The 15,490-nt window shown below is 36.9% G+C and overlaps 5 protein-coding genes across 5 annotated transcripts; 3 read left to right on the top strand and 2 right to left on the bottom strand.

The window, feature by feature from the left end:
- On the top strand, positions 1,389-3,837 carry LOC104729623. Its single transcript, XM_010448584.2, has 7 exons — positions 1,389-1,652; positions 1,930-2,062; positions 2,150-2,253; positions 2,343-2,514; positions 2,611-2,751; positions 2,827-2,918; positions 3,012-3,837. The coding sequence occupies exons 1-7, from the start codon at positions 1,561-1,563 to the stop codon at positions 3,667-3,669; spliced, it is 1,392 nt and encodes a 463-aa protein (XP_010446886.1). The 5' UTR covers positions 1,389-1,560; the 3' UTR covers positions 3,670-3,837.
- On the top strand, positions 4,791-5,930 carry LOC104729622 (F-box protein At4g35733-like). The gene has a single exon (XM_010448583.2). It carries the CDS (start codon positions 4,827-4,829, stop codon positions 5,919-5,921), a length of 1,095 nt encoding a protein of 364 aa, XP_010446885.1. The 5' UTR covers positions 4,791-4,826; the 3' UTR covers positions 5,922-5,930.
- On the top strand, positions 6,779-11,041 carry LOC104729621 (ATP-dependent DNA helicase Q-like 3). Its single transcript, XM_010448582.2, has 19 exons — positions 6,779-7,074; positions 7,174-7,281; positions 7,379-7,386; positions 7,490-7,573; positions 7,680-7,820; positions 7,926-7,960; positions 8,039-8,122; positions 8,206-8,294; positions 8,456-8,608; positions 8,690-8,786; positions 8,914-8,917; positions 9,002-9,151; positions 9,253-9,324; positions 9,402-9,467; positions 9,549-9,676; positions 9,759-9,853; positions 9,962-10,080; positions 10,175-10,284; positions 10,381-11,041. The coding sequence occupies exons 1-19, from the start codon at positions 6,924-6,926 to the stop codon at positions 10,823-10,825; spliced, it is 2,139 nt and encodes a 712-aa protein (XP_010446884.1). The 5' UTR covers positions 6,779-6,923; the 3' UTR covers positions 10,826-11,041.
- On the bottom strand, positions 11,110-12,377 carry LOC104729619 (ganglioside-induced differentiation-associated protein 2-like). The gene is made up of 3 exons (XM_010448581.2): positions 12,079-12,377; positions 11,722-11,986; positions 11,110-11,611 (listed from the first exon to the last, which is right to left on the bottom strand). Exons 1-3 carry the CDS (start codon positions 12,203-12,205, stop codon positions 11,392-11,394), a joined length of 612 nt encoding a protein of 203 aa, XP_010446883.1. The 5' UTR covers positions 12,206-12,377; the 3' UTR covers positions 11,110-11,391.
- LOC104729618 (thiol-disulfide oxidoreductase LTO1) lies at positions 12,887-15,413 on the bottom strand. The gene is made up of 7 exons (XM_010448580.2): positions 15,249-15,413; positions 14,887-15,166; positions 14,156-14,412; positions 13,944-14,056; positions 13,646-13,793; positions 13,425-13,562; positions 12,887-13,352 (listed from the first exon to the last, which is right to left on the bottom strand). Exons 1-7 carry the CDS (start codon positions 15,345-15,347, stop codon positions 13,263-13,265), a joined length of 1,125 nt encoding a protein of 374 aa, XP_010446882.1. The 5' UTR covers positions 15,348-15,413; the 3' UTR covers positions 12,887-13,262.

The following is a 15,490-nucleotide window of genomic DNA, read 5'->3' as shown; positions in this document are numbered from 1 at the left end:
TTTTTTTTTTTTTTTTTGGAGAGAGTTTAGACATTCGTCCATGTTTTAGAGGATCTGTGTTTGTTGTATAAGTTTGTAACTCGTTCAGGTGCGAACATCTCTTGTATAAAGTTTATGCACTTATTATAATTATGAGAAAAGGACTAGATATATTATAAATATCTGTAATTTTACTGCCTAAAACGAGAAATGTGAAGAAATATATAAGAATGCAGAAACACTAGTTTTAATGTTTAAAATAGGATAATTACTGATTATTAGTATTATTTCGTAAAAAGCAATTTACATATGGCATAGTTGCAATAATAATTAATTAAACAAATGTCACCATTTTTTTGTGGATATATTAACTATTTACTATGAGGACTTTTGCATGTTCAATTAGTATATTATTGTTTCATTTTAAAAAAAAAAATAGTAGATAAATCTTTCATTTTTTCGAACGGAAGAAAATAAAATCCAGAGGTTAAAGGTACGTATTTTTTTTAGTTTGATTCACACAATTCTCAAATAAAAACTTAATTTTCTTAATTTTATTGACACAATTCTCAAATAAAAATTTAAGTAGACAACCATACCAAACAATATTTTATTTTTAATTATTATAATGTACATCGTTTACTTTAAGACCTGGATCACATTATCCACATACGCAGTTGCAGCCTGTACCAAAACATAATTCTTTGCATGGTGGCGTACAACGTTCAAACCTACCAAGTAAGACACGTTTCGCCTCGACGATCTCAACTGTTATGAATATCATCACTACAATACAAAAAAAGTGTATAATAAAATATTAGTAACACAATACAATTCTTTAATATGATATTATATTTAAAAAATGAATTTACCAATAAAAACTAAAAGGATGATGAAAGCAGCATTTGATGAAAATTTTCCCATGGTCATGTAAATCTGTTTTTTTTTTTTTTTCTTTAGATAAATTTGTAGAACTAGAAAGAGTTGGTGAAGAAGATGACAATATCTGAAATAATGTATAACGTTTATATAGAATAGAGAAAATGTGCTAATTTAGTAAAATTAAATCTGAAAGATTCTGCATCAACCATATTTATGAACAAGATAAGAATAGAAAAATATTTTTTTAAATGATGAATAGTTTGTTACCAAGAAAAAAAAAAAGATAAAAATAGAATCTCTTAATTATGGTAGATAATAAGTTTGACTTAAAATTTTTTTGACTAGACACAAGATAAGTTTGACTCAGTAAAAGCCCATGACTAAAATCCAGCCTATTACAGCCCAAGCCCATTTTAGAATCAATGAATCACACATGTCATCAATCAACAAGCCACGGTGCTTAGGATGCTCGTTGGGTTTGGCAACGTGTCTATGATACAACGGCTATATTTTGACATGGTCACACAATTTCTCCCGAGTCCAGCTAAGTTAAGTCGGTGTGTTCTTGTGGGACCAGAAAGAGCGTTACTTTACTAATTTCAGCTGACCGTTACTTACACACTCACACTAGCGTCCCTTCTTCAACATCTATTTTCTTATTCTTTCTTCTGTGTCAGAGACGCGGTGTGTGAGAAGATAATGACGGCGGCCGAAGTAGCCTCTGCGCAGACCAAGAAGCTCATGAAGTTTAGTCTTTCTCTCTTCCGTCGTGGCTTTAACTCCTCTAAATGGTATGGTACTCTACTCATCATCTTTATCGATTTAATGTTTCTTAGATTCGTAATTTTCCTCCAATCTGGTTCGCTGCTCAAGAAATAATTGAAAAGTTAGGGTCTTTTTAGTGTGGTGACACTTCTTATCTCGAGATTCGATCTGGGTATTCTTAGTGTCTTTTTATAGGAATAAAGTTTGAATTTTGATCTGCGTTTGAGAAATTACAGATCTAGGCTTTTCTAAGATTAAAAGTCTGTGTTTTTTTTGTTGGATTTTGATTGGGGAAAAAAAAAGCAAAACGGCGGCGAAGATGGCTGTGGCTCGGATTAAGCTACTGAGGAACAAGAGACAAGTTGTGGTGAAGCAGATGAGGCGTGACATCGCTGTTCTTCTTCAATCCGGTCAAGATGCCACTGCTCGAATCAGAGTATATTTCACTTTCCTGCTTCACTTTTTTTTTAGAATTTTCAGCAATTCCATGTAATTTGATGAGAGAATGTTACTTTTGTGACAGGTTGAGCATGTGATAAGGGAACAGAACATTCAGGCAGCTAACGAACTCATCGAGCTTTTCTGTGAACTTATTGTTTCTCGACTCACTATCATCACCAAGCAAAAGTATGTTCATAGCTATTATTAGTTTTCAATTGTCTCTTTACTTGACTTCAGTTTTGGGTTCTTATATGTTGTTTGGCTTTCTTTTTTAGGCAATGTCCTGTGGATCTTAAAGAAGGTGTAGCTAGTTTGATTTTTGCTGCGCCTAGATGCTCTGAGATTCCTGAGCTTGGAGATCTGAGAGACATATTTGAGAAGAAATATGGGAAAGATTTTGTATCTGCTGCTACTGATTTGCGTCCTAGCTGCGGCGTAAACCGGATGGTAACTAAATCATCTTCATTCATGTTTCTGGTTTCATATTCAGATGCAACATGATATATCTTGAACTTTGTATTTTCTCTCTTGTTGCATTTGTAGTTGATTGATAAGCTTTCGGTTAGAAATCCGGGTGGAGAATACAAACTGAAAATCATGAAGGAAATTGCAAAGGAATTCCAAGTTGATTGGGACACTACAGAGACAGAAGAAGAACTTCTCAAACCTGAGGAAGAAAACATAGTATGTCTCTCTTAATCTCCCTCTTTGTTTTTCAAAAGCAGCATCTTAAAAGTTGTGTTCTTCTTGTATTAACAGGATGGGCCACGCAAGTTTGTAAGCGCCTCAAGCTTACCGGTTAATCGTGCAGCTAGCAACGAGCCTATTGATCGTACCAAAGAAGTTCTGAGGTATGCATGCATTTCAGCTATTGGTTTAACAATGTCGATGACTTGATATGGGATCAGAAAAATATGAAGTCTTCTTATTGTTTTGCTTGTCAGATCGAGTAGTAGCACGAGCATCAACACGCATTATCATGACACTGAGTCAGCAGCGGAAGCAGCTACAGAATTAGCCAAACAGGCAGTTGCAGCAGCACAAGTAGCATCCTTATTAGCTGCCAGAAGAGACAGCACCAAGGAGTTCTCTGTATCTTCCGATCATTCAACAAATCAGAAGGATCATCATCAGCATCATCCAGGTTCGAGGAGACAATCACGAGACTCCGAAACAAGTTCCTATTACGCAAAACCTAGTGCAGAATACAGAGGCATCGGTAGAAGATACAGCTACAACAACCCGGGTGTTAATGAATCTGACTATGAGGAAGACTATACAAAGACCGAAGCAGAAGCAAAGGAAACAATGAGGAGGAGACACAGCTACAGCTCTCCATCACTTCCTACTCCTCCTCCTCCTGCAACTTCTGAGATCAAGTTTGATGAGTCAGATTACTACGAGGAAGAGACAGAGCCAGAAGAAACACCGCAGGCTCGTGTTTCTTCTCTCCCACCAAACCGAGCACCGCCTCAGGCTCCTCAGTCCGATGAGTCCAGACGGGACTCAAGCGGTCACCATGTTCACCCAAAACTACCTGACTATGATATGTTGGCTGCACGTTTTGAAGCAATCAGACACAGTAAAGGCCCGTTGATCTGAAGCCGGAAGCTTCCACTACTGCTATGTGTTCATTTTTTTGTGTATGAAAAAGAACGAAGATACGTTTTTTTTTTACTACTTACTGAATAACGGTTCGGTTTTGTTGTGATCTTGTCAGAAAATATAGTTAAACCGTTACATAAACTCTGAACTGGAAATTGGCTTTTCTGAAATCCAAAATATATGCTAAACAGTTATTGACATTAATTCATTAATCTTTGTAAATTAAATTAGGTAAACATCCCATCAGATTCGGTGTTATATTTTTCTCTACGTTAGGAATGCATAAACTAACTACTTACTGTGCATGTATTTTCAAGTTTCAATCTTAGAAGCTCTCTGTTTTGAAGTTGTTTCTCTGACAAGTAATAATAACACAGAGAGAACCCGTCGATTACTCAAAGATGGATTAAAGTGAGTGGTCTGATTCACCTGAAGAAGTCATCAATCTTATTGCAAACCGTTACTCCTCCTGCATGATGTCCACCGTATCAGTTTAGCTGGCGACATATAAATTTTAATTGGAATAATTTGATTAACTATAAGTTCAAAATCAAAAACACGTAAAATAACAAATTAGCCCAAATTTTTTTTCTGTATAATAAGGAAATAAGTTTTTGAAATAGCACTCTTCTTTTTCATGGTTGGACTTGGATGTATGATATAAAATCATGATAGTTTAATACATTTATGCATTACATCAAACTTTATGAATAGAAATATCTTTTATTTTATTCAATGTCATGTATAATTTATTAATAAAAAATAGGCCAAACAGGGTATTGTAGTCTGTATAGTAGGAAAAAAAAAGTTTTATTTAAGAAGCAAAAATATTGGCCTATTTTTGTCATTATATCCAAAATTTTAATATTGGTCAAGTCAAAAAGTGAAAAATTAATTGTAATAGGGAATCAAATTAATTTTTAAAAGAAATTAATTAACCCATTCAATGAAAATAGGATATAATAGTAAACAACTTCCATATAAAAAAGTAAAATATATATTTTTGTTGACCAAAAAAAAGTAAAATATATTGTTTACAAGTCAGATTTAGGATATGTATATATATGTATACAAACATATCTACTCTTCGATTTTCTCCATAGATCTTTCAGATGAATTCAAATAATGCTAGGGTTTCAGCAAACCAAACAGAGATGAGTAAAGTCATCGAGTGGTCTGATTTACCCAGAGACCTCCTTGACTATATAGCCAACGGTCTCTTCTCCAAAGTCGAGCTTGTACGATTCCGTAGCATCTGCAAAACATGGCGTTCATCTGTGGTGACGAAGAAAAAGCGTTTTCCCAACCACATAAATCGCAACCGTAGACGCCGTCTTTCGTCCTACGATTCTAAAAGGTGTATACTCTCTCCCGCAGCTCTCTGTCGTGTGATTATCTCGTCACGTCCGGACAAAGGATGGCTTATCAAAACCAAAGGTATCTATGGTGTCTCCTCTAAATCGAAACTCCTTTCTCCTCTCTCTCGTAACTCCATCAACTCTCCTTCCGGCAAAACCCTCGACCTTTTGGAGTTCACGGTTTCAGAGATTCATCAATCATATGACGTTCAATATTACGAGCATGGTTCGAATAGCGTAACATCATATAAGTTTCCTAGAGTTGTTCTGGTAAGGGATCTGGTTTTCGTAGTTAATTGCAACATGCAAATCTGGTGGTGCAATAGTAGCGAAATTAATAAACCTTGGGCAAGAATCGTGGATGAAGAAGTTGAAAATTTCTCGGATATACTACTTCACAAAGGTCATCTTTATGCCTTGGACTGGAAAGGTGCAATTTGGTGGATTAGTTTATCTGAGCTCAACATATATCAATACGGTCCATCAACTCCACTGGAATACTACGAGGTTGATTATTGCAAAGAGAGGAAGCTGGTGGAGTATTGTGGAGACCTATGCATTGTTCATCGTTTCTGTAAGATATTTACCGAAAAGAGAGTTAAGGTAGAAAGGACCACCGGTTTTAAGGTTTATAAGATGGACGTGGAAAATGTTAAATGGGTTGAGGTTAAGTCTTTGGGAGATAAAGCTCTTGTGATGGCTACGGATAGTTGTTTCTCTGTCTTGGCTAGAGAGTATTATGGATGTTTGGAGAATTCCATCTATTTTATAGACAAGGTAGGGATAATTAACGACGTTGAAGTGTTCAAGCTTGGTGATGGTAGTATTACTAAAATGGCTGATTCTTCTTCTCAGAGTTGTTTTGAGATGCTTATTCCTTCTTTTGTTTGAGAATATTTTTACTTATCAGTTTTTAATCTTTCGTCTTTGCCCATTAGAGTAAAAATTGTTTTTCAGATTCTGATTTTGTTTGTCACCTTTTTTTTTTTTGGTTACCTATTTTCCTTTCACATTGTCTGATTTTGCTTGTTTACTTAAACTTTTCTAAGTAAATTGAAAATTTGCAAAGGATAAATCGGAATTTGCAGACTTTGAGACCATTTTTAGTGTTTATATTTTGGGGTGCACCGATTAGAGAATCCTTCATGTTTCTCAGAAGGTTTCGACTCCTTGTTTATAACAGTTCAAAACGATGTAACAAGTGTCATGCATGTAAGTTGTAACAAGTGCATCATGCACAATTCTGTTTCTTTTAGCAACTCTCATAGTCTCCGTCTTGCTATCGATCGGACTATGAGGAATCGCCTTTTGTCCTTTCCGACGCCACATCTGCTTTCTCCGCCTCTTCCTCGAGTTTACTTTAGTCTGTCATGTTAATGTGGTGGTATTGGGTAAATTATTTTCGTAATCAGAAGAATAGGTTGTAGACCACTTGTAGTTGTTTAGATGGAATAAAATCTCAACATTATACTATATCATATTTGAATTTGGATTGTGACTATACTGGTACAGACTAGACTATATGATACGCCATTATTCTCCAAACACATTGCCATTGAGTAAAACCGGAATCACGATTGCACAACAAACAATGGTTTGGGGGAGGGATTAATTCCGTTTATTGCTGACCGGGCAACTAAATTATGGTAAAGTTGAGATTATTTGGTTTGGTTTGGTTATCGTCCAATTCAGGTACCCGGTTCGAAAACGGCGTCGTTTCATATTTTATCAATCCCCCCTTCGTCACTTTCCGCAGCGTCTCGAGGAAGCGTCGACAGATTCTTCGAATTTTTTTCCCAGAATCGACGAATGAAACCATCACAAGCACTCGAACAATCGTCTCCAGATATTTGTTAGTTTTTAACGAGGCGGTTGAAGAGTTGAAACATAGATATGAAGAAATCGCCGTTGCCGGTACAGAATGTACAGCGCTCCGATAAGAATGTAGCCGGGAAAGAAGCATTGGTGAAGCTTTTGAGATGGCATTTTGGTCATGCGGATTTCAGAGGGAAGCAATTGGAGGCTATTCAAGCTGTTGTATCTGGTATGTGTTATACATGATTTTTTTTCGCTTTTACTCTTGAACGATTCGTTTGAATTTTGAAATTATTTCGCTACTGTAATTGTCATTGATCATAATCAGGAAGAGATTGTTTTTGTTTGATGCCGACGGGAGGAGGGAAATCGATTTGTTATCAGATACCTGCACTAGCTAAACCTGGAATCGTCCTTGTTGTCTCTCCTTTGATTGGTAATTTTAATTTCATGATTCATGGATTGGAGAATCTGTGTGTTTTGATTGGTGTCTCTAACTATGTGTTTTGTTTCTCTTGTGTTTACCTTCTCAGCTTTGATGGTAAGTGGCATTGTTCCTTTCTTATTTTGGTGTTCTATCTCCTTTACAGCTTTCTTGTTAATGGATTTTGAAGGACCATTCTTTTTTTCTCTTTTGCTAAAAGGAAAATCAAGTAATGGCGCTCAAGGAGAAGGGTATTGCTGCTGAGTATCTCTCTTCCACCCAAGCTGCACATGTTAGGAACAAGGTGATTTGACTATTGTGTGTTTCTTCGTCTGTGTGTATATATATATCTATAACTTAATTCTAAGCTTTGTTTATTCTTGGATGTGATTCTTGAATTTGGTTTTTAGATACATGAAGACCTTGATTCTGGAAAACCATCAGTAAGATTGCTCTATGTTACTCCAGAATTGATTGCGACGAAAGGATTTATGTTGAAGCTGAGAAAACTCCATTCTAGGGGTTTACTAAATCTTATAGCTATAGACGAGGTAAGGACCTTGAAATGCCTAAACAAGAGCTGCTAAGCAGGAGGGCGTAACGTGTTGAACTTGAATGTCCGTTTTAATTTTCTCGAGTGTTTATGTATATGTCAGGCACATTGCATCTCATCATGGGGCCACGACTTCAGGTTTATTATTTGGTGATTGTGTAAGCATTCTTATCTGTGGCCTCTTACTATAGTCTAACTTGTGTTGTCATATTACAGACCTAGTTATCGTCAACTTTCAACCTTAAGAGATTCTTTGGCAGATGTTCCCGTGTTGGCTCTTACTGCTACTGCTGCTCCTAAGTGATTTTCTTTTCCAGTGCATTATAATAAGAACATGTGTGTAGATTGTAGATCTGTTCTCAACAGCAATTTTTTATTTGTAGGGTACAAAAGGATGTTATCGACTCCTTGAGTTTGCGGGATCCTTTGGTCCTCAAGTCTTCTTTCAATCGCCCAAATATCTTCTATGAAGGTTTCCCTTTGACCTATTAATTTGTGTATGATATTTCTCTCTGTAAATTGTTATTATGAGGTATTCCCAATGTTGTTCTGTTTGAGAATCTTTAATTACTATATACAATGGATTTTCAAGTAACGTTTTCCTATCATCTAAACAAATTTTTGTTGGTGCAGTTCGGTATAAAGATCTTATAGATAATGCATATACTGATCTGGGCAACTTGCTCAAGTCTTGTGGAAGTATTTGTGCAATTATCTATTGCCTTGAGCGTACGACTTGTGATGACTTGTCTGTTCATCTCACCAGTATTGGGATCTCTTCTGCTGGTAAAAAACCGTCTCATCTACCTTTATCTGCTTCAATATTGAGCCACAAGCGCTGACATTTTCTTATCTATATGTTTGCAGCCTATCATGCAGGACTCAATAGCAAACTGAGGAGTGCTGTTTTAGATGACTGGCTGTCCTCAAAGAAGCAAGTTATTGTTGCCACAGTGGCTTTCGGGTATGATTTACTCCTGTGAACTACCTTGCATTTGAGTCCTGGGTTTATTGTGATCATCTTATTTGCGTCTTATTATGTTTGGGAGCTCTTGGGGCGCATGGTAAACGCTCTACTGGTTTTTCTTCAGAATGGTAAACGAAGATTCTTTCTCATGTTGCATCTCTCATTTTTTACTTCTTATGTACTGTAGCATGATCAGACTACTGACTTTCTAGGGTATAGATAAGAAGGACGTCAGAATGGTTTGTCATTTAAACATTCCAAAATCAATGGAATCTTTCTATCAAGAGTCTGGTAGAGCAGGTCGGGATCAATTACCCTCAAGAAGTGTACTATATTATGGTGTAGATGACAGAAAGAAAATGGTAATATTGATCTGCTTATGACAATTTTTGGCTTCAAAATTTTCATTCTATGACTCTTTTTTTGTGAGTTTTTTTTAACTTACTTTACCAATCTTTGCTAGGAATTTCTGCTGCGGAATTCGGAGAATAAAAAATCCCAATCCTCTAAGAAGCCTACATCTGACTTTGAACAGGTTAATGATTTCTTGGTTCTTTCAGCTTCTGTGTATAGTAGTTGAAACTTATTCTTATTCATGCTGCATGTATTTAGATTGTGAAATACTGCGAAGGTTCTGGATGCCGAAGAAAAAAGATTCTAGAGAGCTTTGGTGAAGAGGTGTGACTTGTATTTTACTGATTCAGTCAAATTTCTTAACGCTCTATTAAGGTAAGCTGCTAATTTTCTTGTTCCAAGCAGTTTCCTGCGCAGAAATGCAAAAAAACGTGTGATGCATGCAAGCATCCAAATCAAGTTGCTCATTCCTTGGAGGAGCTCATGACTACTGCCTCACGAAGACAAAATTCTTCTCGAATTTTCATCACCAGGTTTTGCCTTTAACCGCATCTAAATATGCGTCGCAAGGTATACAAACTCTTTAACTGAACTCTGTACCCTTTCTTTTGCAAGCTCGAACGAAATGACCAATGAGGGACAGTACTCTGAGTTTTGGAATCGTAATGAAGATGGAAGCAATTCCGATGAGGAAATTTCAGATTCAGATGGTAACTCACTTGCTTGATATATAAGCGCATGCATATCCAATCTTTTCGATTAAAAACTTCTTGTAGCTTTTAAATGTCTAACTCACATGTTGATTCACTTACATCCAGATGCCAATGAGGCTGCCAAAAGCCTAGCAGAACCTAAACTATCAAAAAAATTGGGGCTAGACGAGAAACTGGTTTTACTAGAGCAAGCTGAGGAAAAGTACTACGAAAGGAACAAACAGGTTTGGTAACAATTTCACTTTATCTTCTTTAGAAACAGAAGTTGAGATCATTCTTTCAGTTTAACTTAGCAAAGCCTATTGGAACCGTTTGCAGGTCAAAAAGTCGGAGAAGAACGCAATATCTGAAGTACTAAGGGAATCCAGCAAGCAGAGACTCTTGGATGAGTTGACACGAGTACTTCAGCAGCTCGCCAGTGTTAAGGAGTAAAAATCTCTATCTTCTCAAGTGTTTTTAGTTTCAGAAGCTTAATGAGTCGGTCTCTTTTCTCATTAATTGGAACCTCGAAATTAATTTTGCAGGATTGATTCCCAAAAAGCAAGCGAGTTTCTTGAAAACGAGTGCTATAGAAAATATAGCAAAGCAGGGAAATCGTTTTACTACTCGCAGATAGCTAGTACTGTTAGATGGTTAGGAACTGCAAACAGAGACGACCTAATGACCCGACTTAGCTCAGTGGTCAGTTCAGGTGGAGAAGAAGAACCAATAAAAGAGCCGTTACTGGTAGAACATTCTGAGAACATAGAGGAAGAAGATGATGGCAAGATTAACACTACCGAGTCACATGTTGATGAAACGACACAAAAGCTAGTGGTGAGTCCGAGCCGTTCGCCTATTAAGCTTCCACATGTTCCGTCATTCTCAGAGTTCGTCAACAGGAGAAAAATGAAGCTAAACACATCGGCAGATAAATCTTCTGAAGGTTTTGATGACAAGAAACCGGCAAAGATAATGAAGCTTCAATAAAAAAAAGTAGTAGCTAAAAACCCTCAGGATATCAGTTCACTAGCCAACAACGGTTTTTCATTTTTCTTTTTGTAGTTTAGCTTTTAGCATCGGTCGCAATGTCTCTTAAAGTCGTAACATATACAATAATTAGTGTTCTACCCGATTTGTGACAAGTATTTCATTCACATGATTAAAACTTGACATTTGCTGTGTAAATAAATTGGCTATTTTTCTTTTATCATTTAACAGAAGGACGACGTATTACACACGCATATGACATCCCAATATACAATTAGCACATATAAATAACTCACAAGTGACAACTACCACATTAAAGAAAAAAGATCTACAAATTTAAGATTTAAAAAGAACTTAATTAAGACAAAGAAAAATCTAAAGATTCTCCACTGCTTCCCCTATCCAAAACGCCAACTGCTTTCTTTTGTTTTTCCGTAAAAAACGCTCACTAATTTCAAAAAAAGCACAACTATATATTTTTTTTTTTGGAAAATTTCCTTCAATCGTATATTATTATATTTATAAGATACGATCCGAGATCTAGTGGATATTTTTTTTCCAAAAGCCTATGAGATACACCGCATGGAGAAACTAGAGACTGATGAATCAACGGCGGCTCCAGCGAAAACCCTAGCGTGATCACTCTCTTGACCGTAATCCATCATCGGACGGTACTCTAAATCATCATCGTGATCGTAAACAAACTCCGGCATCTCAATCTCGTTCCTCCTCACATGTTCCCATAGATAATCAACTCTGCTTATGTACCTCAGCTTCCCGTACAACCTAATCACCACACCAATTAATCAAAACGAGTCCAATAACAAAAAAAAGTCGTTGACCAGAAAATTAATTTAAAAAAAACGCGGCGGTTAGATTATATTATTATTACTCACCCGCCGGAGAATAGGAATCGGCCACAAGTAGCGAGGAAGAGACGTGATTGAAGACCAGGATGAAGGAAGTAAACCTCTTGGAGATTGTCTCTGACGTTAACTGGAATCGCGTCGTAGATCGCTCTAAGAGCTGAGATTCCTGGGAAATTCTCGCTCCTCTGTACTCCGGTGTGAACGTAAAGCACGGCGAATGGTTTTCTTCCTAATCGAGGAAAGATCTTCTCCTCTAGATACTTCTTTAACACATCTAGTGATAGAAATCGTGCTGATTTGACAAGCAAAGAAAAAACTCGAATTAGAAGATTTCAAATAGAGAAAAAAAAAAGAAACAGAACTGATTTGTTATGAGTTGAGTACCTGGAAAGAATTTTCCGATGATACGAAGGATCTTACGGCCATGTTTGTCTCTGCCATGGATCTTAAAGATCTCAAGCTTTTCGATCAGCTGCTCTTGTTCGATCTCTGAAATCTGAGAACTACTCATATCGCTTCTCTCTCTCTCTGTATCTTGTTTCGTCGGTAAAAATCACAGTAAAGAAAGATGAACAACAAATGAGGCGAGTGAAGAAGAAGGTGATGATCAGTTTTAAAAAGGGGGAAGAAAAAATATTAAAAGAAATAGTGAATTAAATTGGAGGGTAATGTGAGAAACGACGGGGATTTTTCGAATATTCTATAGCATCTTCCTTTTTTATCATCATCATCATCTATCGCACCTCTTTGTGGGTCCTATACTTCACGGTTATTATCATTTGTGCCCTCTCTTTTTGATCTTTCTTCGTTAACCGAAACTAATCTGGTCCCTTCGTTTTTTTTCCCCTGCATCATCTAACGGCTACTGCTTTTTTTATTTTACTCTTTTCCCGCGCGCGCTCTTAAGCGTTACGTCTCATCAGTCCTCACATGATTCATCATGTTATTGGATAAGGCTCATCTGAGATTACTGATATATTGAGCAACCCTAAATCAAATCATTGCTTATCTCCTTACCTTACACTAATAAATAATAAATATCTCGATGATATTATCTATCCTATGGAATCTTCGAAAAAATAAAACTTTAATCTAGTTGCATATCAAACGGATAATAACGCCGAAATTTGTGGATCATTACAATATTCCAAAAAAAAGAAAAAAAAACAAGGAGGCACATGCAAGGAAACTATTCAGAAGGAAATCTTGGGACTAATTCTTCAATTAAGTATCCCATATTATATACAATCATCTACGCGTACATCATATACTCTTACATAAAACCACACTTCTCGGTTTTAAGATACACATAAGAAATATCACTACCAGATGACTGCAGATTCTCAAATATGAGTAGAAGAAACCTAGCAATGTTTGGAACCTATATCATCTTTATATGGTCAAATAGTGAAGGGTAAGAGATATGTCATGAAGCCTTAACCTCCTATGGCAATAACAATGAATTTCATTCACTTGCATTTGCATAGAACCACCCTATAGCTATCATGATCAATCAAGCAAAGAACAATCACGAATTCACCTAATTCTTTTCTTCTACAATACAACATTTACTGTAGTTGATTGGCCTCATTTGCCTGATCAAGGCTGAATCCAGACATCTCTGCTAGTTGAGCGAGTTCTATTTCTCCGCTTAAGACCTAAAGAATAAAAGTGGTAATATAGAAATGTCATACGATGAAATGTACTAAGGATTCAGAGGATCTACTCACCTGATCATTTATTATCCACGTTGGAAATCCTTCGATCCCTGCATCTGCACATGCCTTGAGTATCTTTGTTCCTTTCTTATATCCATCCGGAAAACATTCCACATAATTCAGTTGTTTTGCCGCTTCTCTTCCAAACATCTATAAATGGATATATAAGTTACATGAACATAATTATATAAATGCATGTAACTGATTCCTTGCAAACCGATTATAAGAACTACCTCTTTTTGCTCTAAGCAGTGAGAACACCAGAATGCCCCATACATTCTGGCTCCAATGGAGTTTAGATGTTTTGCTAAGGCAATAGCATAAGGGCTCGACGATGAAGTGATCTCTGTTCTAAAATATGGCAGTTCAATGTCACCAGAACTGGAAGCAGTGAAACAAAAAAACTATCCACGTTAAAAGATATCACCTGATAAGACCCATTCATCTTTGCAAAACAATTTCTTCACAACTTGTTACAAAGGTCTAAAGTTGCCATCAGATTTCCGATAGAAAACTATGAACTTAGATTACCGTGACGGGATTGGTTGAGCAGTACTGTACGAAGCAGTCAAGGAGGCAACTACTATGATTGCCAAGCATATTTGTAATCCTACAACTTGCTTTATCTCCTGCAACTTCACATCCTACCACATGCATGGAGCACATAAACATAATCCAACCTTTAGAAGTTATTTTGAGTTAAAATACAATAAATCTCTAAAGAAACAGAAATAAAAGGATACCTTTAAAGAGAGGAAAAATAGACTGAATGATATGAAAGCAGACACTAGACAATACAGGCATGAAGATCCTGAGAGTTTTGTACTAAGGATATACAGAAAATATGCACTAGCAGATGCCATTGCAGTCGTTGTCCCAAATAACGCAAAACGCCCATTGGTCTTACTAATTCCAAACGGTAGATTATCTTCCGCAAGCTCTGCACTTAGAGCGGTTACTAAGCCATACATAACAAATCCAATCACTGGGAGAGGAACACCTGGCAAAATGTAAAATGATTGTCACTGAGTTCAGCTTTCAAACACATCATACTTCCAAGACAATAAGGGTCAACAATGCCGGAGCATAGGACAAAGAAGAAAAACAAATCACTACATACTACACAAGTGGAGTGAAGTATACTATTCAACTTCAACAGTTCTATGTATGCTAAAGTTCTGAAGCCATATATATAGCCTTTAGCACAGATTCACAAAGATAATCACATGCGAGTGTTTGATCATGCCTACTATATGAGTGGAAAAAACTTCACCAGAACCTAAAAATTAGCCAATTAATCAAGAGAGGTCTCCATAAATACAAATTTAAAACTAATCTGCAAACAGTTTAGTCAATTACTGAAACTATAGATTCAGGACTGCATAAATTCATACAATCTCAAAAGTCAATTGCAAATTCCAAACCATAACTACGTAAATCAAACGCTGCAGTCAAAAAAGCGTTAGGGAAATACCGAAAACAGCAGCGTAATCGCTGTTCAGGACATCTCCACAAGTGCCACCACCAATAGGGCAAAACGCATCAGAGCCAGTGACCTTAAGGTAAGTCAAATACGCTGTATCTAACATCCCAATACCGCCAAGTACGGTGTACCAGTTGTATGTCGAACTGGTAGTCGTGGATACTTCACTCGATGAGGAGGGAGAAGACAGCGACGGCGCCGAATCCTCACCATTCTCCGGCTCAGATGAAGAACATTTGATCGGAATCGCCGGAAATCTCCGGCTAGAGACCTAATTAAGAACATCTGACTTCAACTGACCGATCACTTTATTCATTCAACCATCACAGAAGAAAGACAATACTAAAACTTACCTCAAACCGTCTCGGATAAGGAGTTAATGACGGAGGAGGAAACTCAAAGAAGCCAAAACGAAACTGGCAAGACGATACGGAGACAAACCTCGCCATCATCGTCGTCGTCAAACAAGCGCTCTATTCCACCATTGTTAACTTCTTCCCCTCAGCTTTTTCCACTATCTCAGCCACTCACTTGTTTCAATAGTGGGCCTAAGAGAGGCCCAAATATTATCTATTAGTTACCATAAATAAGCCCC

Source organism: Camelina sativa, chromosome 12 (assembly GCF_000633955.1).
Source record: "Camelina sativa cultivar DH55 chromosome 12, Cs, whole genome shotgun sequence".
NCBI lineage: Eukaryota > Viridiplantae > Streptophyta > Magnoliopsida > Brassicales > Brassicaceae > Camelina > Camelina sativa.
Note: the sequence above shows the minus strand (reverse complement) of the source record. Positions and strands in the feature narration are given on the sequence as shown.

Excerpts from the sequence above, each read along its gene's own strand:
- LOC104729623 (XM_010448584.2), top strand. The coding sequence starts at position 1,561 with ATGACGGCGGCCGAAGTAGCCTCTGCGCAGACCAAGAAGCTCATGAAG. Across the intron at positions 2,063-2,149 it reads ATGCCACTGCTCGAATCAGA|GTTGAGCATGTGATAAGGGA; the intron begins GTATATTTCACT and ends CTTTTGTGACAG. Across the intron at positions 2,515-2,610 it reads GCTGCGGCGTAAACCGGATG|TTGATTGATAAGCTTTCGGT; the intron begins GTAACTAAATCA and ends TTGCATTTGTAG.
- LOC104729622 (XM_010448583.2), top strand. The coding sequence starts at position 4,827 with ATGAGTAAAGTCATCGAGTGGTCTGATTTACCCAGAGACCTCCTTGAC.
- LOC104729621 (XM_010448582.2), top strand. The coding sequence starts at position 6,924 with ATGAAGAAATCGCCGTTGCCGGTACAGAATGTACAGCGCTCCGATAAG. Across the intron at positions 7,821-7,925 it reads ATCTTATAGCTATAGACGAG|GCACATTGCATCTCATCATG; the intron begins GTAAGGACCTTG and ends TGTATATGTCAG. Across the intron at positions 10,285-10,380 it reads CAGCTCGCCAGTGTTAAGGA|GATTGATTCCCAAAAAGCAA; the intron begins GTAAAAATCTCT and ends TTAATTTTGCAG.
- LOC104729619 (XM_010448581.2), bottom strand. The coding sequence starts at position 12,205 with ATGAGTAGTTCTCAGATTTCAGAGATCGAACAAGAGCAGCTGATCGAA. Across the intron at positions 11,987-12,078 it reads CATCGGAAAATTCTTTCCAG|CACGATTTCTATCACTAGAT; the intron begins GTACTCAACTCA and ends TTGTCAAATCAG. Across the intron at positions 11,612-11,721 it reads CGATTCCTATTCTCCGGCGG|GTTGTACGGGAAGCTGAGGT; the intron begins GTGAGTAATAAT and ends TGTGGTGATTAG.
- LOC104729618 (XM_010448580.2), bottom strand. The coding sequence starts at position 15,347 with ATGATGGCGAGGTTTGTCTCCGTATCGTCTTGCCAGTTTCGTTTTGGC. Across the intron at positions 15,167-15,248 it reads CTTATCCGAGACGGTTTGAG|GTCTCTAGCCGGAGATTTCC; the intron begins GTAAGTTTTAGT and ends GTTCTTAATTAG. Across the intron at positions 13,794-13,943 it reads GCTCAACCAATCCCGTCACG|TTCTGGTGACATTGAACTGC; the intron begins GTAATCTAAGTT and ends CACTGCTTCCAG.